Source organism: Scomber japonicus, chromosome 14, assembly GCF_027409825.1.
Source record: "Scomber japonicus isolate fScoJap1 chromosome 14, fScoJap1.pri, whole genome shotgun sequence".
Lineage (NCBI taxonomy): Eukaryota > Metazoa > Chordata > Actinopteri > Scombriformes > Scombridae > Scomber > Scomber japonicus.
In genome coordinates, this window is record NC_070591.1 from 25,227,659 (window position 1) to 25,252,165 (window position 24,507).

Below are 24,507 nucleotides of genomic sequence, written 5' to 3' on the forward strand. Positions count from 1 at the left end.
TTACTAAAAGGGAGTCAAAAGGCACAACACAAAAGAAAAAACATGGAATTCTTAACAAATTGTGCATTTATTCTTACTTTGTGCATCATTACATACAGTAACTCTTGAATAAAAGTCTCAGATACACAAAAACGTAATTATCTTTCTATTGTAAAAGCAATATTTCAGTTGAAAAGCCTGAATATCTGTTTCAAAGAATGTTATTGCTCACATGAATAGGTCTTACAGTGCTTAATTTACTCAGTATGTCATACTATCTTCATGTCTGAAGTAGATGTTCGTATGTTTATAATAAATGACCTGTAAAGCAGATACTGTATTAAAGTTTTCACTTACACTGTATGGGAAGACAAACGTAATTCGGTTGAGATAATGGGTATCATTATGTGATATAAGACACTGAGCGGTTTGCATGAGAACATTGTATCTGGGATAAAGTTTCCATATGACAGACTATAGGTATCCTGAGACATAGGCTCTAAAACAATCAATAGGTGCAAGGAAATGTGGTGGTGAACACATGGTATGTCAAACCACATGGGTTTCTTATAAGCAGTTTGAAAATGCTAGAATGACATGGAGTTGGATGTGTTTATCAGAAATTCAAACTGAAATGTAAGCATAGTATTTCTCACCTCCAGTCTGGATACTAATGTGGATCCTTGCAGTCTTTATTACTAGCTGTTATATTCATTTGGTTTTGAACCCATTATGCTGCAGTTACACTAAATCTCTCTGAATGAGTCAGCTAGATGCTTGAATTTAAATAAACAAAGAAGATACAAAACATATCTTAAGCCCTCTGCGGTGAGTATGTATTGATTTAATTTTCATCTCATGAAAAAGAAGCAATGCATTTCCATTGCTGGCACTAGTTTGGGAAAGCAATTATAGACTTGAGTCTTATTCAAGAAGGCAGGATGCACCTACTGGGATTCAAACAACAACTTCTGCTCATAAGAGAATTACCAAAACCACTACACCATATTACGAAATGTTGTTACGGCTTCTGAGGAGTGAGTAATATGATTTCCTCTGGAAGAAGAGCATGATGCTGTTTCATTTCATTAACTAGATGGTCATTTCATGATGTACACACACCTGACCTGATGCTGAGGCCACGCTGTTCAACACTGTCATACATCCTGCAAAAAACATGTAACCACATTGTCAATCATGTGTAAATATTATAATCTGGGTCTGAAAATGAACCCTGTTTCAGTGTGTTATTAGCTTTGTGTATAAAAAAAAAATGTAAATTTTAGACACGCAAAGGGCTCAGGCACTTTGAGAGGGCTTGTCGTTGTCCTCTGATGAATTGGATTTGTGTAATTTCCCTGATTTTCTAATAGGATGAGTGCAAGAGGTGTCGTTCCCATTAATGACACTCCTTTGTGAGCTGTGCATCTTGACCCCTATTAAGTACTGTCACTCGGACAGCAGATGGTACCCACACACACATAGAGAGAGAAGGAGTGGCCATGGCAACAGACTCATAATGGCTGGCCTGGTGTGTAGTGGAATCACTCGGCCTAATTTGTTAAGTACCACCTCAGTATATTTGATTTAATCAGTCTATTCAGGGTACAAAACAAGTGGCATCAAATAAATCCACAGCTGCCCAACAACAACCCTGGATCTGACATCTTTCTTCAAAACTGGGTGGTGGTCTCAAGACTTCACACATGACCATTTTCTACTTTTTTCTTGTGGTGGATGTTGATCTGATTGTATTTGACAGAAACGTCGGTCTTTTCTTGAATCTGGGCTGATTGTTTTATCAGATGAGTGGAATATTATGGAATATCTGTGCACTTCATGCAGATGTGTGTCTGAGCAGGCTGTACATCAATAAGAATTAAACTAAACTGATTAGGCCAAGAACTGTGAGCCAGCTTTTTACTTACATAGATGTTATAATACTTATCCAACCATGACAAGTATTTGGTTTTAATAGGAAAAAAAACATGATTGCATCTACAGAGTGAGAGAGACAAATAATCATCCCGTTTCATATTTTGAGGAAGAATTTCTTTCTGTACAGCAGGTAGGAGATGAGCACCCACAGTGCAGTTCCCCACAGGTTTTGGAAGAGCCACTCCCAGTGACTGTCCTGGAAGCGCATCTCCCAGCTGAAAGGGAAGTAGAAACCCAGGAGAGAGTGGCCAACATACACAAAAATGGAGTTCATGCCTGGAGAGAAGAAAAATACAAGGTGTTATTGAACAGGACTTTTCTGTTTTAATGGAAAATGTAATTTTCTCCAGTCATAATAATCTTGGCACTCACGTCCTCTGCTGTAGAGATTAGAGAAATTCAACTACAGTTGAACAGTATACTAGGGAAAGCTGTTTAAACTTCTTAAAGCTTTCTGAAAAAACATACATTTGACAATAATTTCAAACACTTGTCTCTGAGTCAGACTAAAAGTAAACTAATGAATGGAAGAAAAGCTCAACTTAGATCAAGCTGGAAATGACCTTTGATCTCTGTATGGCAAGCGATCAAGCCCCTCAAGGGGTTAATATTTTTCTAATATTAACCCCTGCTGAAGTATGACAATGCAATATATAAAATTATAAGTAACACATTTCTTTTATTACAGTAGGTGAATAGACTGTTTAGTTAGCAACAGTAGCTAATCCAGGGGGCTAATTTCTGTGTTGACTTTTGGTTTAACTGATAATAAAATGCTTGAAATGACAGAAATTGTATTATTTGGAAAGCCTTAGAAGGCTCACCCTGGTAGCCCTGATACATTTGCTTTGCAGTAGTTTGTGTTTCCCAAATCTCTACAGCTGAATGAGAAAGTGCAATGTTAGCATGACTCATGCGAAAATAACAGCAATAGTGAGAATAAAGCTGCTTTTACTGATTTTTTGTTACTTGGAGGTAGCAAACTCTGATACATTGTTTAATTAATTATGATTAATTAAACAAAAACACTTATTAGGCTACTGCGGATATAACAACATTACCATTCAATTGCAGTCATGCTTTGAACAAGCCTAATGAATAAAACCTAACATTTAACTCTGTTGTGCTCTCCACCAACTCTCCAGCTACTCTCCAGCTGACCTTCAGTTTGAACAGGTTTGGCTGGAGAACTAGGACAGTTCTGGACAGGTGGCTTATAGTAGGGTTTCTACAGCTGAAAACAGCTGTCTGCTTCCGGGAACAATGCTGATGAAAGTCAACAAAAACTGAAAGACACTAAAATGCTCCGTATAAGGGAAACTGCAGAGTTCACATACATGTAGTTTGTTAATATAAAAGTACTGATGATACCCGAAAAGAAATGTATTAGTCTTTGTCTGGGTGTCATGTGCCAACCATGTGTCTGAGGTTTTTATTTCCACCAAAGCATATACACCAGTATCATACAGTGAGCACTTTGGTTCATGACTAAACAGTACCTGGATATATGAATGGCTGTCCTCTCCACCAGCCCTTGATGTCAATGACAAAGTACATGACTCCCAGCAGCAGGAAGGAGAAACAGCCCATACACGTCACATAGGAAATTGACCTGAAGAGAACAGACCATCAACAACACTTTACAACAACAACAACATTTCATTGTGTACATTTGGGCATCACTAAAATGTGAGCTGAACGGTGTGAACAAGGGTGTAAAAACACTCAGTCTATCAATCCTCCACTGCAGATAAATAACACCCTGGTGTCTCGAGCTCTAGGACATTTTGCTGGATCGCTGAAAAGCATCAGTAGTGGATCTTTGGCACGTGCCCTGTGGAGCCGTGCCAGCCAGCCATGTCCCTGTCTGTTCCTAAGTGCAAGAATGTTTGATGTAATATCATCTAATGTAAAATGGCTGCCTCCTGGAGGCTCCTTTGCAGTGTTTTTTTTTATTTATTTATTTTTTATCTCAGCTGAAGTGGGGCCAAAAAGGACTCTTAGCTGGGAGTTAATTACTTCTAGACATCCAGGCTGGGACTCGTACTCAAGAGCTCAATAACCTGCGCATGATGAACTGCCTATAAAAGCCAGGCAGGTAATGGCAGGGGATGAACGCAGCTTTATCGGGGGCCCCTGTGGAACATCATGAAGAATTTGCTTACACATCACAGATGAAATGGTATTCTTCCTGCTGCAACATTAAAATGATTCACATCATATTAAGAGGGAATGTGGGAGTGGAACAAAAGCGCAGGTCATAAAGTAATCTCCGCCTGAGGTAGTAATTGCCCTGTATTTCATTCAAAATCATTACAAGAATTCATCAAGACGCCATACCTTGTTTTTCCAAAAAGGCATATGATAGTTTGGGAGCAGTCAGCCCGCACTGTGGTTATATAGATGCTTTTCCCAGAGCCTGAACCTACTCCATCACACATGGCTGGTAAAATGTGTAGTGAGTGCTTCTGCCAGGAGGGCTGGCGGGGTAGAAAGGATAAAGCATCCTATATTTTTCTGGCTGTAAGGAGTGATCATGTTAGGAGGGATGTATAACGGCTCCACCTCACACTCCTGACAGCCTGGGTGATTATTTACAGTCGTAGCTGTCGTTAGAGGTAAGTAAACGCGTGTTTTAGCAGCCTTGATTTGTGCCCGTTGGAAACCCATCCTTTCTTTTGTGAGAAAAGTGGCTGGATTTAGAGGGTCAGGAAGCACTTACCAAAGGTTTTTATTGACAGGTATAAATCCTCCGTCTCGTGTGCACTTAGAAAGGATGGCTGCAGAGATTCCCTGAGGGTGGAAATGAAACAGATTTCAAATCGATGTGGAGGGCGATAAAGCAATCTGTACCAGGCTGCTAAAATGTGAGGCAACAGAATCAAGCAAGTCGGGCAGATTAACCGATTATCTTGGCGTCAGATGAACAAGGTCCAACAAGTCACACAAACACACACAGCATTGGACTGTAAAAATGCCTATTCTACCACCGTGCTGGAATGTTGCCCTCTTCAAAAAGTGACTCCAGTAGTAGTGAAGAATCCACTGGAGGCCCAGTTGACTCTGCAGCCTCAATAACAGTGATAGACAAGAACTGCACAATCTGATGAACTCCACATCAATAAAAGCTTTTATTGTCTCATCTATTTACCTTTACATATGATTTAGATACTTGAAGAAACATTTCGTACTCCAGAGAGAAACCCAGGGCAGTGGATCAGAAGCCAAACATGCTTGTTAGGTGGATATCCATCATGTGTATAGATGACAGAATCGATGGTGTGGAAATAGCCTAGCCGGGGCTGGATTGAGTCTCCAGGCTATCCAGGCAGCAGGATATGGGATGGGGCTGGTATGTGGGGCAATCGCTCAATTTCAATCTCTCACTTCTGGAGCCTGATCGTTGGACTTTAATTAACATGGGCTGTTGTTTATTAGGAAGAAGATGCATGGCCGCCCCCGAAATATCAATCCGCCGAAATCACACTACAGTGAGCTCTAGTGTAAAAACTTGGCTTGTGTTTACTGTATCAACACTTTCTGGTTCTTTGTGAGCCTCCTGTGCATAATATCAATCCTGTGGTTGGGTGCCTGAAGAAATGAGCTCCCTCCTCCACCGAGGAGACTTGCTAATGTCAAGAGCACATGTCTGAAACAAGAGGCAGTTCAGCTCTGTTTCCTGCCTCCCCTCTGAGCCGAAATCGTATTAGAGAAGTCAATATCAAGAGCAGGCCAATCACTAAAACTAATTTAGCTTTTTTTTTGTCTGTGAAAACACTATGTAGGACTATAAATAGATTTAGCTACTGAGATAAAAGAGAAACCAAAGCAAACATACATACATGGAGCATGCGGGATGATTTTATAGGATGCTTTACACGTGGCTTGTATCTGTTTCTAAAATCAATGGGAAAAAAACCAAACGTCCTGCTCCTCGTGTCCAGCCACAGCAATGTGAGAAAATCTATTTTATTGTTATCCTTTATTTCAATCAACCAGGATTTGAAGTCCCTGTATTGATTTGTCACTAAACGCTGTATGATTTTGAATATATCGTTCCTAACATCATAATCTTGAGCATTCACACCATCTATCATTAACTGGAGAACCATGAGATACATCGGAAAAAACATAAAAGCCTAATGTTTATTTATTTCATCATGTGTTACTTTATCACTCGGTGCCTCTGGGAGAAGCCAAATGGATCTAATTTATTTCACCTCCCTCCAGCCACTCGCTCCAATGATAGTCAATAAGATTCAACACCGGGAGACAAAATGGGGAAATTTGTCATTTAAGAATTGAGGTTAATGACGTTAAATTCACACAACAGAATTTCAATTGATTCTCACATATATAAACTTGATTTGTCCTGATTCACAAACAAAAAAGAACCATTTCTTCCACTTCTTGACCTCTAATATTGGATTTATTATATTAGTAGCCTATTAAACCTATTGTAATCCTTTTGTTGGATTATAATCCTGTTGTTATATTGTGTATTTTAACAAAATTTATGTTTGCCATTTTCCCACCTCCTACTGAACCCTGGCAGTTCAAGACAGTGCAAATCTTTCTCAATAACATTTTTGATGGTTTATTCCCCATTTTTTAGCCATGCTATTTGCAAGGCACAAGGGATGGTAATGTTGATTTGTCAGTAAGTCCACCAAGATAGTCCAGACTGAAATATCTCATCAACCTTTAGATACATTGCTACAGAGTTTTGTATGGACATTCATGGTCCCACTAACTTTGCTGGTCCCTAGTTGCTTAAATACGTTAACAATATTTTAGCATGCTAACATGGTTAAGAAGGCTATACCTGCCAACAACAGCATGTTAGCATTATCATGGAGAGCATGTTAGCATGCTGATATTAGCATTTAGCCTAAGTAGAGCCTCACGTAGCAGTCAAAATGACCACAGATGCTGGGTTTTGTTTTTTTTACTGTACATGCTGAGGCTTTTTAGGATTTTTTTCTTGCCTTTTTAGAGAAGTATGGGCTGGGCAAGGATCCACTGCTAATTTGGGGCTGTAAACCCCACTGAAATATTGCTTGTGACATTGGGCTACACAAATATACTTCCTTAATCTAAGGACCTTCAATGTGGTTTATCACATGGCTCAAATAAATAAACCCCATACAGTTACATATACCCATCTGAAGCAAACTGACATCTAATGTAACAAAAGAGTCATATGCAACAACAACATAACTTGAAACTAATGGGATCTATTACTGTTTCTGTGTTTTCCCCGGCCGACTCTGCTGGCCCTTACTTTTCATCCTGCACAGTTTGATTTCAAAGGCTGAGTGATGCAGCCAGCTCCTCCAGCTCCATCATCGCTCCAGGTCACAGGACTGCCAGTTCAGGATGTCTGCCTCCACAGCATGCAGGCTCCCACTAACCCCGTTTTACAAACGAGCTCCATCTCTGGAGCATCTCACTGTACTTATAAAACAGTGGCTAAGCACAGTCCACCAAAGCCTGGCCTTTCTACATGGATATCTGTCAGTCTCGTTAGAGCAGACTCACAGCCTCCTGTCAAAGGTTTAGAAATGCAAAACGGGCCATCTCGTATAACACTTGGCTTCTCCCTTTGGGACATATTTCCCCTCTAAATGAAATAGAGGCCAGCCTGGCTCTTTTTGTGTTTTGAGACCACCCAGAACCAACACAGGGTCAAAACAAATATAACCTCTGTACTATCCGAGTAGATTTATGATGAAATGCACCTTTTTTTTCTGGATTTGAAAGAACTATAATCTATTTCTGTTTTACCACTTTACCGATAGTGATGTGTTTCATCTGTAAATGTTTTCTGAGACTTAGCCTGCAGGTGTATGAATTGATCCTGCTCTTCATCAGAATCTAGTGTACTGAGTTCATTACAGTGTAAGTAATATGCACAACTCTTATGATCTAAAACCACATGTGAGGCACACACAGGCAATGAGAGACAGTGTGCATCCCCCTGAGGCGTTGGATACCCATGTCTGCCCGGAAACACAGCCACACATGGTTGTTGTTTAATTGCACTGAGATCACACACATGTCCTCTACTCAATGGCTTCAGCAGTTATGACTAATACCTAAGTGGCTGCAAAACACACCAAAGACTTCACCTGCAAGGTAATATAAAGCAGCAAGACAGGGCAAGGCTTTGTTTGAGTCATACAAGCAGGAAAACGACTGAAGTGATTTGTTGCCTTAGTTTTAAATGATCAATAGACTTTTACAGTGAGTTACTTTACCAGCTGTGTTTTAAAACATCCACACCATGAAACCTACCAGGATGACAGCCCACACTAGGAATCGGCAGAGGATGTGGAAGTTTAACCCCTTGAAGCAGATGATAATTTTCCCCGCCTGTAGAGGAGGAGACAGAGATAAGCGCAGACTCCACAGATCATTCAATCATACATTTAACTGGAAATACCATGTAAACACAAACAACCGGCGTGCTCATTTATTTGCCCTTGGGTAACAAAATAGGCCTGGGATGTGGGTGTCAATGCTGCGTCCCTGACGTGGCGGTCACATTTCTCCTATCCTGTCGAGCCAGATGTGGGGTGTAAGTCATCCGCACCCTCTGATTAATTTGGTGATGATGAATATGTTTCAGCTGAGGACATTAGCACGGGCGAACACAGAGGAGGGCAGCGGACACCTGGCGTGTCGTCTAAGACTCGCTGATTGAAGGGCTCAGTGCTAACCGCCCACCGGGAATTGAGTAATGTGACTGCTTTCGAATGGCAACTTCCCACAACACAAACGGTTATAAGTGACACTGCTGCCGTCAGGGTGCATGAGCTGCCTTAGAGACTCTGGTCTAAAGACCAAAAGCTTTCCTCTCTGACAACATTTTGTTAATAAAGGAGGGCAGCTGTGCAGACTGAGGCAGGAAAAAGTCTTTCATATAACCTTTGTTTAAATACAGAGTTAACAATGTTTTTCAATATCAACATATTAGGGTTACTTATCCTCTATGCAAAGAAGCTATATTATAGAAATTACATTTCTTTTTGTCTAAATATCAAATTAAATGTTTTAAGAACTTAAGATTAAGAACATTACAACACATGGTTATGGATGTTTTCTGTCTCACAACAATAATACAAAAATAATATTTTAAATCCATTTTCTACAGAGAGAGCTTCTCCTGAGCAAGTTTTATTACATTTGAATGAAAGAAGCAGCTGCTGTCAGCCAATCAAGCTCCAGTGTTTTGAGGATTTAAAGGATCAGTTCACCAAAATCAAAGAATTTGAGATTTGCCAAGCTGACACCCAAAATTGTGTGGCATTAAAACTTTATTTGTGGCATTCAAATGTTAAAAAAATAAACATTTTAAAATCTCAAAATCAGCAGCTTCTTGCCTGAGACGACTGTATGTTCTGGTTCGTCTGGTTACACCTTTGAGAACTGAGTTGACTGAGTTTCAGCAGCAGTTACTGATCTCAAAACCTATGTTATTATTGTTTTTTTTTGGTGTGATTTGGGTGACCTGACCCTTTAATGAATTCATAGCTACCCAGTAAATAACATATTGACTAAACTTAACTGTATATGTGCAAAATGCAGTACCATGAAAAATGTTGCAGAATAATATGGGCCCTTTCAAAAAAGTTCTGACAAGATAATAGAAATACTGTACCACTTGTTGAATCATACAGACAAAATACTGTATGTGATCTGTCTTACCTGCATCCCCAGAAATCCCATGACAATGGAGTTGATTGTACCCAGAACCCCCTCTGGGTCAAAGGGCTGTGTGGTGTGATACATTTCCTGGAGAAGGTAAGATGAAAAGAACCAGTAAAGCTTTAAATCCGAGGTCTGCACATGGTCTTCTTATAACAAGATTAAATAATGTATATTGTATGAAAAAGATCTTACTTTGCATGTGGGGTACCTATACATGTTATCACCAAACATCCATCTATCAACGAGTCCTGCGGCGCCTCCAGTGCAGTTTGGGTAAAGGCCATTATCACCAATTCCACCAGCTCCCAAATACCCTCTGATAGCATTAAAGCACATAATCATTATAGAATAGGAAACTGTGCAGCACTTACTAATATTATAAAGTTATGTACTCAAATTTCAGGAAAAAACACAAGAGCTCTGGGAAAAAAGTGTTACTATTCGTACCCTACACATTATTTTCACACTGATGCCATGAAGGGTCATACAGATGGGGGGAAGAACACAAAAAGCTGCACTGAGCAGGAGACACAGAGCGAGGAAGATGGATCCTCTGCCTCCGCACCTCTTATTGCACATGACAGACTGAGATTGGCTAATTATGCCCTCTGAAGCATCCACCACGAGCCCATAAATCACGGTGGTTCATAACACCAGCAACTCAAGGTGCACAGTAGCACCACTGCTGCATCAGCCTCAAACTGGAGATCACTCCAGCGAGCAGAGATGGATGAAATTTACAATTTTAGCATGCATGTGTGGTTTATTGAGTAGATTAAGGCATGATACTGGGAGGCTTTTCTTGGACCTACGTGGGGCAGTTGGGTACAGGCAGGAGGAAGGTGATGCACAGCCACAGAGTCTCCAGTAGGATGATAATCAGCCACTGTGGCCAATACAGGACCACATCCTGGATGGGGTTCCACCAGTGATACTGCAGCATAAACAATTCAAAAATAATGTTAAATAGCTTTATTGGAAAATAAACTGTGATACGCCTACAGATAATCATGGTCCCAAGAGAATGAAACCTATTAACTTCAGTGATTCCATCACTTTTTCACTAGTTCCACCACATATGTGTTTTTGAGCGATATATCTAAAAAAAAACTTTTGTCATGAAATTTGAGAAATGTTTGCCCCCTTTAGGATGAATTAAAACAGTTTTGGTGAGCTACAGCCTTTTTTGCATGACACAATAAGAAAAGCACAGACATAAATAATACAATTAAAAATGGCTGAACTCCATTTTTGTTTCAGTTTAGGTGTCCTGGTGTTGTGCATGTTGGCTTTGTGTCACACCGGCTTATATTGGGAAACCTGAATAGGACTAGAATAGCAATTGTTTATGTTATTAGCAACACCTGAGCTTTCCTGTCTGCTGTGAAAAAATAAAAAGGCCTATTAGGCTAATATCAGCAAGTCAAAAATATAACTTGTGTAAGCTATATACTGTGGTGTAGGACCTAACAGCCTATCAGGAAAACTAATGATGTTCCCATCAGCTAATTAATTATCAAACAATAGTGTGTTAATCTAAGATAGCAAACACAGCAAACATAACTGCTAAACATCAGCATGTTAACTTTGTAAACATTTTACTGTAGCATGCTAATTTGGTGTTAGCATTAAGCTCAAAGCAGTCTCAAAGAGCCACTAGCATGGCTGTAGGCAGATGTATGCTTGCTCAGTTATCTGCAGGAACAAGGACGACACCACATGACAAAAATGGACCCAGAAAGGCAAGGTGCACACTTGAGATTGGACTTCTTTAATGTTGTTTCCCTGTTGTGCAATGACTGACGAAACTGAACTTGACAGAGCTGCTCACCTCTTTCAGTGGGATTTCTTCCTGGCCCCAGAAAGTCTGCAGGAGAGACAGAGCAAAGTAGGTGAAGGCCAGACGCTGCAGCACTCCAGGGATCCTCAGCCAGGACCAGGACACTGCAACACAGTCAAAAACTCACTACATAAACCCTCGTCTGTGCTTCAATACCCAATGATGAATATACTCAGACAAGCTATAGATACACAAGCTATAGATATAACTCACTAATGTAAAGCTAGTCGTGCTGATTTGAGCAAATTATAAATCAGGGAACTGATTGTATTGGTTTTCAATCATCCCTGTACTACAACTACAGCACTGCTACTTCCTGAAGAACGATGATGGACAGCACGAGGCGGTGGGGAAAAGCTGTCAGCTTTCCGGATGTGGACATGTCAAGAATGTGGGAAGCTAATCAAAGATTCCCAGTTATCTCTTGTCTCGACAAATTGGGTAGGATAGGATAGGCTCCTGGTTGAGAGATTGATGGTAATCTACACATTAGTTAATTGAAAACCTCTTTGCTGCACAAAGTGCCATAAAAACTGTGTAATCCCAATCATTGATCCCTACAAATCAAATAAGAGGCGGAAATCTCTTTTTTCACAGGAAAAGAGAAAGCTCTTGCTAATGACACATTTGTTAAATCTGCAGGTTACACCCTCCAAGGTAATCTTCACTAGTGTACCAGCACAAAGTTAAAGAAAAATCATCCTGAAAATCACAGTTTCAAGGTGAAGTGCTGGAAACTGTTAGACTTTCTCTGTCTGATCAATTGATGAATGTTTTTGTGTGAAATTAAGATCCTTTTGAAGGTCAATATCTTTTAAGATGTGAAAGTTCTGCTGTCTACTTCCCATCTCTGAGGCCTTTCAGTGAGAGACTGAATAAAAAACATTACTAGGTACAGAACTGTTTAAATCCATCAGAAAGTACAGCAAACAGGTGATTTAAAACATGCTTTTTGAAACATGCTTTGACTTTCTGACCCCATCTTCATATGACTAATCCTTTCTTAATTCATGACTCATCACAATCCAGTAAAGCAAAAAATCTATGAAATAGTCAAAGATGACATTTCAAAAACACCTAAAGCCAAATGAGTCAAATATGTCAATATTCAAAGGAATCAAGAAATCAACCTCATTTTTGTTGGATCATGTGCGTTTCAATGTATCCAATGGACTCTAGAATTTTTATATAAGTGTATCAGAGCATGTAAATCTTAATAAAGATATAAAAAGAAAGGGAAAGTTTCAAGGCCTGCAATGCTGCTTGACCATGGTTTACTGTCGATTTATAACCATAGTAACGTTTATTTGAAATGACTCATAGCTGATGTCAAAGGTTAACACCTTTTTCTGTCTCGTCTGACATTGAAACAGTTTAACATATTGAGCTGATACGACTCCATTCTCTTATTAGATCAAACTCTGTGACTGAACTGCCGAGGACGTCCTTGGAGACAGAGGGCAGAGCTGCAGTTTATGGTAAAAGTCACTGCGCTGTTATGAGCGGCTCCAGCAGCAGCAGCAGCAGCAGCAGCAGCGGCAGCTCTAACAGCAGCTGCATGGGGCTGAAGGGTGTAACACTATCTGTTTGTAATTGTCCATTACCGCAGTGGTTTGTTTTTGCTCAATCTGCCTCTGTTAAACGTCCCCTGGTGCTGGATTTTGAGACAGCACACACAATAACAATATTTTTGTTAACCCAGTTACGCAGACATCCACACAGGAAAGTCCATTAGCACCGGGGATGGCTAATGTGTGAAGGGCGTCCTGTGCATCCCCAGGTGGACGATGAAATGAGGATTTTCAGCCTGCTTCCCCTCCTTTAACCCTGACAAAGCCCTGCAAGCTTTTATCACAAATCTGGAGCTCAACCCTTATAACATCTTTGTCTGTGTTACCAGCCTAACTGCAGTTTATGAAAACAACGTTGCATAATGTAAAGATACTATTATGGATGCTTTAAAATACCTTGTTCCTAACAGTAATTTCAGCTTGTTATTACACACGCTCTAATGATGTTCCCGATATAGACCAGATGTTCAGAACAAACACGTCTACACAGAATATATTTAGTCCATTAACAACAACGGCTACATATTTTGCACCTACGTGGTCCGTCTCTTGGAGAATAGTTGAGGAAGCAGAAGCCGAGAATCAGGAGGACGACTGTTCTCCAGGAGATTTTGCGCAGCAGCTGCAGGCGGGTCACTCCTCTCTTTCGCATGGATTTGAAAGCCAACACCACTGAAGTCCCAATGATGAACACAAACCTTTAAGAAACAAAAGTATTGTCTCATTTAAATATATGTATATACGAACCAAAGTGTGCATATTGATGTATACTTCATACTAAATGAGTATGGGACTGAACAAACCTACCATGGCATCACAAGATCTGCCACAGTTAGACCTGCATAAAAATCAGAGACATGTATTAATATCAATAGACACAAAGATACTTGATTTCGACGTCATTATACAGAGTTCACAGGTCTAATCTCAGCAATCCAAAAAGACCACGAGGTGAATGAAGAACAATGTTAGGTCCATAAAGTGCTGTCTCTGTCATTAATGTTCCATTTTGAAAAGGTGTGATTAATAAATATCTGCGCTCCTGTGACAGTAACGGCCCTGCAGCACAGAAAAGATTAATCAAACCACCTCTTAAATCGATACACTCGTAGATGTGGCAAAAATGCTATTATAAAATTTAAATTGAGCACATCTCCAAATATTTAATGTATTTCATTAAAGTTTCCATGACATTTTTTGGACAACTTTTATTCACCGGGGGAAATGGACCCAGCATGTTTTAATGTTTCAACTACCACTGGTCACTGGTTGCTCAAGAGTACCTCCAGACCGTCCATTATTACTCATTTACTTCTCCCTCCCATACTGTCCCAGCTGCCATTTAAACACATCCCTCCTCCTCCTCCTCGTCTCCTCCTTGGTTGTTAATAACAATAAGCATCTATGGATCTCGCCTTTTATTTGGCCTGGATGAGAAATGGCATCCTGTGTGTTGGGTTTGAGGCTGCATTTATCATAATTAGTGACAACAGGTCAGACAAGTGCTGCAGACATGGTGAGGACAATGCTGCCATTAAATAATAGTCTTGCATTCAGTGCAGACCAGGCTCTGTGTTAGAGATTATTAATGAATTAATAGTAGATGGCTTCTTCCATGAAACAGACTAGAAGTTCTTGGTCCTTTCTAGCTTTTAAATCTACTTGATTGGCAAATGTAGACAGAAGACAGGAAACAAACTTATGCAGAACTGTGATACTGAACAAGCTTTTTTTCCCAGATTTGCTTCATAATTTCGTGCAAGTCTTGTACTTTACTTAACCATTCCACGGAGCATGTTGAAAGAACCAGTAGCCTCCTCCGCCATAGTTCACAAAAACCATCACAGTGAGGGCAAACCTACAAAGACAGCAGAGTCAGTTAGCACTATATCGCTCTATTCAGCAAATAGTAAATAGATGATGGAAATTTGTGGGAAAATTAAAAGCTGTCCTCCATTTTTAAAACATTGTAAACACATCAAACAGAGAATAAAACATCCATATCTTGCTGTTTTCTTACCATCAACCCAATACTTGATTCCTATATAATATAAACTTTTAAATTAAACTTAAAGAGGTCTAGGGAGGGGCTTTTCATTCTGTCACATTCCAAATGCAAGATAATGCAATCTAAGCATTATGAATCACTCAGGAAATGAACACTTGTCCTCTGGATCTCCTCAAGCAGGAGTGCTGACTAAAGACTTTGCATCTAATATATGATACACTTTATACTTTAGCACCGGCCAAGGCTGCTGAAACACAGCACACGTGATGGAGTGCTTCACCGAATCAGACTCTGGAGGAAAAAAAGGTGTTTGCATTGCATGTCAGAAAGTGGGTGGTTGCCATTACACAACACAAACTCGCAGAGGAATGTAAATTGCGTGGTAGAGCTGCGGTGGATGTTTGCTCCGAGGTGCATTCAATCCTTTCACCAATCTGAATACCTGAATTTTTTTGATTCATGTGTTATTCAATCAAAAAGGGAAAAAAAATCATAAAAGGGGTCTTTAAGAGTCGTAATGAGATTAGGAAAACCTCTAAGACCGAGACTATCTGATAAGGTGTACTGCCTCCTCTTGTTTTTCTGCTGAGATTCAATTAAGAGGGGCACCAAGCCATTACTGCTCTTTTAGCCCCAACCTGCTGATACAAGATTTTAATCGGCCGCTATCATCTCAAAAGCGCTATTAAAGTAGAGTAAACCCAGCTGCATGTGTCCATGTACTCTTTCGCTCTCTCACACACACAGATATGCACACTGGCTATCATTTAAATTTTGACAAACACATCCATTAGTCGCCATAGTGACAAAGACAAAGGTTAAATCACCGGGTGAAAACCATTGCAACATCAGAGCTTAGTGGCCATCTTTTTAATTAAAACACTCCATTTTAGGCAGATGACATTATAAATGCAGCTTATGTGACACTAGTGGATGCTAATTATGATTAAGGGAAACTCTAAACTCTTCCTAATTAATATGTTGTGTACTGAGATGTCTTTGTTTTATGTTGCACCAGAGTTAATACAAAAACAGATTATTATGAGATTGAAGCACCACAGGCTTGTTTGATTATTCCTAATCAGGTTTAAGTTGTAAATAATCCTTCCATTGAACATGTGTCATCTTAGTAATAGGCTTAAGTCGTGTTCGGGATTCAGTATTCATGATTTATAGCTAACAGATTACAGATGGACGGGTCTTTCTTGCAGCAGTGACAACTGGTTTATGACTAACTGATAGACGCTTATGGACCTCTTTCATTTGAGTCACTGTACATGCATTACCAATTAGAGTATCAGCTTAGTACATTTCACCATTGCAAATGGATAGCCACACTCTATCACTGCACCGTATTGAGTTACCTTCGGGCCATATCAAGCACACGGATACCCATAGTCAAAATAAATTACTACTACTTGAGTGCAAATGCCAAGGTTATTGCTCTGTGGCCAAACATCAGAGCATATCTGAAACCCAATCAGTGGAAAACTTGGAGCTTAGTCAAAATAAGGTACAGAATGAGTCAGCCACCTGGTGTTAAATGTGACTGACAATCCATTGTTTTGCTGTAATAGTTGTACTTTCTGTTATATGGCACCACTAACTACTGACGGTGCGATTTTCAACAGCAGGGAAACCGGCGACAGGCTTTTAGCAGTGGGCCACAAGATTAAAATCCAAATCCTTTTAGAAAAATTAACGTGCAACTGTAACTCCACAGTTCTCTGTATATCACGTCAGTGGAGCCTGAGCAATGATCAGAAAAACCTTTCAGCTCCCAAGAAAAGGCCTTTTGCCTTCAGAAATGTCTCAGCGTTTATGGCAAATGACTGATGTGTCTGTTCTCTGTAGAAAGTTGTTACTTATCAGGGTTATGGATCATAAGTCACGGGGCTGAGGAGGCACACGCAGCGTTAATCTCGAGAGCTGAGTCACAGTTTGATTAAGTGTCTTGTCAGGTATGAGAATTTTCCAGTTATACCAATCAGGTTGTCAATATGTGACAGGTATCTATAACCCGAGAGTGACATTTCAGCTAATAAGATTGATCAGGACTGTATCTAGGAGTGTAACTGAAGGGAAGTCAAATTTTAAAAAAAGTATTTAATTTATCCTTTCTTTGAACCTTTGCAACGTCATCCAAAAGGAAGCCACAGATGGAGAAGATGTCAGTTGTCCGCTGGATGCTGCCTCTGTGCTGCTGGATTTCCTCTCACTCTCCATTTTGGCAGGAGATCTATGGCCGTGTGGATGTGTGCTGATATGTTGACGGTATTATTACATCAATTATTTGGCAAGGGAGAGGTCAAAGCCACACCAGCATCCTGTTTCCAGAGAGGCGTGCTTTGTGTCTACCCCCAGGCCACAATTAAGGCTAGCAGGGAGCCCAGATTCAATCACATGCATCACTCTTGTCCAACAGAAACACACTGTTCCAAACCCGAGACGCGCTGATATCAGAAATCATGCCCAAAGCTATACCGCCTGATAACAGAAGCTTGGGGGACCATGTGGCCAGACTGTGACCCCTGTAATTATTCATTATGCTGGGCCTGTACATCTTCATCATGCCTCAGACGGCTCTAAAAGGAATTAGCATGTGAACGAGCCGCATGTGGTGATAGGCTGATGAACGGGATGGTTGTTGATGGCGTACATACCCTCGGAAAGTGTCCAGTGAGCGCAGACGCGTTGGTTTTGGTTTAGAGGCGTTGTTTTCAGCTTCAGAAGCATGTGCTCCATCCTGCAGAAACATTATAAGACAAAATAATGTCAACATGTATACTTTTAAATAACTAGTATTATAAGTAACAAACATTAGTTAACTAAACAGACAGTATGTGCCTTCTGTATGCATATGATGAACCTGTTTTAACTTCAACTGATGTTTCTCTGGATTTAATCTGTGTTGGCATGTTTTCAACTATACATATTAAAGCTGTACTAATTGACTTTTTGACCATTTGGGGGCAGTAGAACCACCAGTAAACATAACATATCATATTGTCGCCTTGTCATGTTGATGAACTGCAGACACGCACAGCATTAGCCTTCATTAGGACTCATGTTTTGTTCCACCTGATTTTTGTAAATCCAATGTTCCCTTTGTTTTCATCTCTGTTTTGCTCTGCCAATTCCTGCCAGTTTAGCTGCTGGATGCTCCATCAACTTTATTAGCCAGTCACTAACTTTATCTATCTGCCATTTGGTCCTGATCAGCTTACTTTTGCAAATAATTGTACCAAAAAAGTAGCGGGGTACAATGAGAGTAGTAAAACGTAACCAAAACAGATAAGTTGCACTCTGTAAAACCTGCATTTCATATAGTGATTTGACCCATTGTTGACATAAAAACATTGATTGGTAGTGTTGTTGTTTTTTAACTGATGCTGATTGAGCCTCTTTGGAGCTCTCTCTCCCAATGTTGCTTTAAAAATCACAAATTACTGATTGCCAGGGCTCTTTTAATAGTTGACAAGTTATGCTAATTAAGTATATAATGACCCTCTTCAGAAGCAGCGGTTAATTATAATTACAATACTTCATAATTAAAGTGTTCATTAGTTTGTGTACTCTAGGTGATTTAACTTTAAATTTAAAAAAGTAGAGAGGCTGAAAACAGTTGGCACATTTACAAATGCATAAAATGACAACACAAATATGCACTTGCTGCAACTACAATGAATATGGACAATATTCTTCGTAAGATTTGGCACTATATAATTATAATTGTTCCGAGATGTAAAAATGTTGACCGAACTGAAAATGTAAATTGCCACATGGGTCAGAACTCCTCAAAATGATGTTGAGCATCTCTGTGTCCCCTGAGCAGTGTGGCGGCGCCTCTTTCTCCTTCTCTCTGTGAAGGCAGCATTCAGATGACTCTGGCCTGCTGCCCTCTCAGTTGGATTAGCCTGACTCTCTGGCCTCCATGCAGCAGTTTAAAGAGCCAGAGCAGGAAGACACCAGCACTAATATGTCATGATTGATCTGCATGCCATCCAGACAGCATATGGAGGACAGAGACATCTTGCTTGGAAGAATGAGAGGAGCTATTCATGCTCACCAAAAATACACTGCAGCTCTTGCCATCAAGCAAGATGATTGGACAAATGCTTCCATGTAAGTCTGCTGTACAATTGGCTCTGCTAACATTTGTATCAATCATTCCATTAGTGTCTCCCAAACGGCTTGATGACTGGAGTCTCAGAGCAATCTTGGTATGCATCTCAGGCTGCGTAGTTGGCCAATGAAAATAATGCAATGTAACTGTTGGATCAAGGCAATGTTAACTTTTGACTACCAAAGTCAATCATTTCTGCTGTAAGGAAATAACTTTTATCACAGGAACAGGAATTTACAGGATTAAATAGACTAAAACAAAGAATAAAATATCCTAATATAAATGTCCAAACATATTTCTCATACACACATTAACAATGAACCAAACTATGGGTTTAATGTTGCATCTTGAAAATCTTCAGGGTGTTTAGTATCTTAAAATCGTACAGTTGATACTGAGGATGCTGCTACTTGAGTACTAATTTGATGGAAATCACTTGATTGGTTTATGATTGATTTCAGTCTGATCAATCACATTCTGCATTTGTGTCATCTCATTGCATTTATTAAGATATTAATTGAATGCATTTGACTTACATTATCCACTGAGCCCTGAGAGCCTTGGCAGCAAATGGTCTTAATAAATTTTGATGTGCGACGTCTCCTGTGAAAGGGACAACAAGTATGGGCTGCCTGCTTCTGATGGAGGAGTAATCATTGATGAATGGTATTTTCATTGAGGATGGCATAAAAAATCCAAAACATACCTGTAGATGTAAGGTGCCACAACAAACAAGAGTGCGATTATGGCCAGCAAGAGAACTGCCACCAGAAGAGCTAGATGAGAACAAATTTACAAATTGGTGTTGTGTAATCAAACCGTATCACCCTACATCATAGCCTCTTTGCCTGGACATGCATGTCTCTATCAGAACAGGATCTGACCAGGGATAAAAGCCCTGATTACCAGCCCAAACTGTCTGCTTTGCTTGCCTCCAGGCTCCCTTGTGGCTCTCTGTCAGTCAAGCAGTGTCAAAGGGGATCCCTCAAGTGACAAACAAGAACCTAATGGAAAACTCTTGGCCAATCCATCACAGAGCAATCACTCTGGGTAATCTAACCCTGCGGGTATCCAAAAAGGAAAATGTAAGGCTACACTGGAACATGGGCGGGGAAACAAAGACAGAGGGAAAGAGCTGGACTGCCAGAGGGCATCGTAGATGAAGTGGGGTTGAGATGATGTTATGCTGCAGCCTAGATGTCTTTTATTTGCTAAATAAATAAATAAATAATGACACTTACAAGAATCATAGAACAAGGATCAGGTTACATTTAGGCACTGGGAAACGTTGTCATTCCTTATATGCCTGTATCTCTATACCCTTACAGTAAATCACTACTTAATTTCGATTGCAGTTAATAGAAACATTAGTACACTGTACACAAAGCCAAATGCAACTTGATCTCATATTTACTGTTTTCAGCAAACCAAAAAAAGGCTAAATTATTGTTCTCTCATGAACACTGTCAACATTCTGTTATCAGCGAGATGTTTTACAACTGTGCTACAGATTATAAAACTATAACACACAGGCTCAGGAGATATCAGTATGGTCTTCTTGCGTCAAAGCAAAGAAAACAGGGAGACAGTGCGTGCTCTGTTTATCTACAGTGGAAAAACAAACAAGAAGAAGCCATTTTAACCCGGGCTGACATCCACACTATGACATCCACTCTGAACACAGAGTGGTCACTTAATCGCCTCTGAAAAGTCATGGCATCTCTGGTGTCCACTCATAAAAACACCATAAAGCTCTCAGCGGATGAAGTGAAACAACACTAGATCCCTGTTCGCAGGCATGGACGCTCTATTAGTTACTGTCAAAATAAACAGAAAATAAACGAAGGCTTTTCAAAATAACTACATCCCTCTGTTCATCAATACCTTTGTGAAAGTCGAACAAACACTTAATAAAAGTCAATATCTTGGATTTCTTTGTGAGAATTAAGGCTGCGGCAGGTGACTTGTGGTTTGTGGTACAATGCAAAATACAGTACTAATGTGATTAAAGGGTGGATCTGATAGCAGCTGCACAGAAACATATCCTTGAAGAGCACCGCACCAAACAAATGACCTCATGTAGCCCTGCAGCCAATCAATTGGAGACGCTGAAGTAAACTTTGAAATTCCCTAGCAGGGCAACTCTAACCTGTCTTGAGCTGCTGACCAGACCATTACTTAAGCTGAGCAAGTCCTATGGGGAGTTTGTATAATCACCAGTCTGCGAAGCTAATGGAAGCTCATCATACTGTGAGGGGTGCAGTTCCACTGACCATATATCTGCTCAGATAATGGCTACTTGGCCTTAAAAATCTGATCTACAACATAATCTGCAATATTGTTAAGTAGAGTGTACATTATGGAAAGAGATGCTTTCAAAATCCCATTACTCCCTAATCCTTCCACACTCCCTAATGTATTACCCACAATCCTCCACGCGCCGAGCCAGGCCTTCAAAACAAACAGAAAAGCTTTTCTTTTATCCCTTTTCAAGAAAGCATGTCGTATCTGATCAATACACATCATGTCCCAAGAGATGGATGAGAGTTACTGCTCAGTAGATGCGGATGGCCCGAGTGATTCTCCTCTTTGCTGACTCAATTAAGTAGAGAGTGGATCAAAGGTTCCCTTACTGTCACTGTTGTTCACCAGCACAATTATGTTGACTGCGGCTAATTATCATTCTTCATCCATGTTGTCCACTTACGCAGGTGTGCGTTGTTTGGTTTTTTATCCCAAGTGTGACTGCAGCTGGGATTACTGGCAGCGTCTATCTCCTCGATCCACACTGAGTAATGACCACCTTCCTCATATATCTGACTCCACCTGCATCCAAAACAGTGAAACATTGAGACACACTTTCCTTAAGAGCATCTAAAACCACAGGCTGTATTATTTGATCCTCTGTGAAATTATATTTCTGTTGAACCATACATTAAATTACTTTCCCCCCCTCCACTGCTGCCGTTTTTTCTCTTGACCTGATTGAAAAAAAAGGTCTTCCTATCTCCTGATGGTTTCATAACACAGATGCAGCTCAGGTGCACCACCTAGTGCCCATAGATCAGAAGTACCCCCCTTACCTCTTTGACCATCTCCACTTTCAGGCACCAAAAACATGCATTAAACACTCATATTGATCCACTGCTGGGATGACATACTAGCTATCACTTGGAGTGTTTTTCAAAGGAGAAAAGGAAATCAATAGCAGCACAGTCTGGTTAGAGACCTCAGCATTGATCTAAGAAGCCAAAGACCAGACCTCTGAGAGGCCCAGTGGCCTGTCATGCTGCAGCTGAGTCCCTGGCACCATGTTTACAGGTGACCCCCGAATGGATAGATCTGCCCCTGTTTCTTGTCAGTCCTGATTGTTCGTAAATATGGCAACCGTCTCTTCTAGTTAGCATCCCAGGTAAGGTTTCCACAGGACGTGTAAGCTTTGAAGCTTTAATGAGCCCTTTTCATCAATATTGGAATGTCAGGTCTTATTAACCCCAAAAAGACTCCTGATCGATACCCAGTGAGGTAGTTTAAGGGAGGGCATCACTCAGGTCCAGAAAGCAGGTCAGGATTACTCCCCCAGCCCTGTAAATAATCCAGCAAACTGCTAATGTAATCATCGGATGCCACCACAATATATTATGTTTAAAGACAAGAGCTATACACTCCCACAGGCAGAGTTCAGATGAGTAAACAGGAAACAAATCAGCTGTTTTACCTCCCTGATGAGAGCTGGTTTAATGTTATTGTTGCTCTGTTACAATATTAAACTTGTTACCTGCAAATAGTAGAATTCCTCATTTCTGAATCCACTCGCAAGGTCAAAGTGAATTTGGTGCTGATCACTGCAGTTTTGTTGTTCTTGCCACCTTTCACACTGACCAAATGCTGGAACACACACTGAAAAATAAAAACAGGAGTAACACTGAACAAATGTATATTGGATTCAAAAGTTTTGAGTGTAAAACCAGCTGCAGTCAAACTGATGCGGTCACAAGATGATTAAAGATATAAAACAGACAAATATGTATTTCTGATAAATTAGGTTTATGTTTTCTGACTTTTCCTCTATTTTTTTCCTTTTTTACTAGTGAAATAGTGGATATTCAATTGGATCTTAAATACTTTCAAATGAAACAATCTAAAGAGGGAAAAAAATCCCTTTTTAACAATTTTAGTGACTGAATCTGGGTGAGGAACACAAACAACTGAATGAACTGTTGACTGTGTTGACTTTATATATTGTGTACATTGCTATGAAAATGTTCAAATTGACAAATTCATACAGATATTTATGTTTTGGGGTAACTGCACTGATTTCGATGATGTTGATGTCTTAATAAGCACAGAAACCGGAACAGACAGTGAATATTCTTTACCTCGTAGCAATAATCTGAGGTGTAGAAGACAAACACTTCATCGGGAAGCTGGTTATGAAATGTTAACAAAGCCTGGTCCATTTTCACAGACTGTCCTGCATGGATTTAAAACAGCACTGATTTACAACTGGTGCACAAAGCTTCATGCACATCATAAATATAAGATAACAGGAGGGTCATCATTATGTTTATCAAGATTGTGATACTTACTCAATACTATTGACTGAGTCTGTAAACGATCTGACATGTTCACTATTGTATAAAATACAAATTTAACTTTTACTACAAGGACTAAACATTGACACAAGAAGCCAACTGCTGGTTGGATGCCTGAGAAACACAATCATCATCCACTAACTCCTGGACATGGAGAGACTTTTGTTGGAAAAACTTGATTAGCTTTTTTTATTACTCCTAAGCAAAAGTCCAAACAAACTGGTACACAACTTGTTGTTGGAGGGAATGTGGAAAGGTCATGGCTGATTATGCCCAGATATTTTGGTCCTGCTCCTCCATCCAGATTTTCTGGAAGGAAGTGACAAAGAAGCCGACTGCTCGATTGTTGGAATCTGAACTGAAAACATGATTTAATCTAGTTTGTTGGATATCACAAATCACACCCACTTTCACCACTAATGAATATAGGAAACTCGCCTGATTTGATGTGTCCTCCACAGCTGCTGGTTATAAGGATTAAAAAAGTTAGACCTGCTTGTAGTAATCTCCCAAGCTCCATGTTGCCACTTGTAAACAGCCACTTCCTCTGCTCATCTTTATAACACCCACACCAATATAAAAAACGGTCAAAGGGCAGTATGCATGCGTGGTTTGTGGTGTATGGAATCATTTTTAGGGCAGTATGGGTCTACAATCTCATGGAGTGGATGAGTAAAATACGAATGACTGATTGAAACAGACGACATATATGTAAGTGTGTGTTTTGGTGGAACAAC

At 40.1% G+C, this 24,507-nt stretch overlaps 1 protein-coding gene across 1 annotated transcript; it reads right to left on the reverse strand.

Annotated features, from left to right (window-relative positions):
* Nucleotides 1-1,794: 1,794 nt before the first annotated feature.
* si:dkey-192p21.6 (uncharacterized protein LOC565246 homolog) lies at nt 1,795-23,877 on the reverse strand. Its single transcript, XM_053332455.1, has 17 exons — nt 23,555-23,877; nt 22,954-23,075; nt 21,883-22,001; nt 19,882-19,951; nt 19,712-19,778; nt 17,713-17,795; nt 14,823-14,899; nt 13,849-13,879; nt 13,579-13,739; nt 11,462-11,574; nt 10,443-10,564; nt 9,823-9,946; nt 9,628-9,714; nt 8,215-8,292; nt 4,640-4,710; nt 3,417-3,529; nt 1,795-2,193 (listed from the first exon to the last, which is right to left on the reverse strand). The coding sequence occupies exons 1-17, from the start codon at nt 23,633-23,635 to the stop codon at nt 2,012-2,014; spliced, it is 1,701 nt and encodes a 566-aa protein (XP_053188430.1). The 5' UTR covers nt 23,636-23,877; the 3' UTR covers nt 1,795-2,011.
* Between the last annotated feature and the right edge of the window lie 630 nt (nt 23,878-24,507).

Bases quoted from the DNA above. Each gene is read 5' to 3' on its own strand.
- si:dkey-192p21.6 (XM_053332455.1), bottom strand. From the start codon at position 23,635: ATGGACCAGGCTTTGTTAACATTTCATAACCAGCTTCCCGATGAAGTG. The intron at 22,002-22,953 runs GTAACAAGTTTA...TTTTGGATGCAG, and splicing joins AGGAATTCTACTATTTGCAG to GTGGAGTCAGATATATGAGG. The intron at 19,952-21,882 runs GTAAGTGGACAA...GTTCTCATCTAG, and splicing joins ACCAAACAACGCACACCTGC to CTCTTCTGGTGGCAGTTCTC.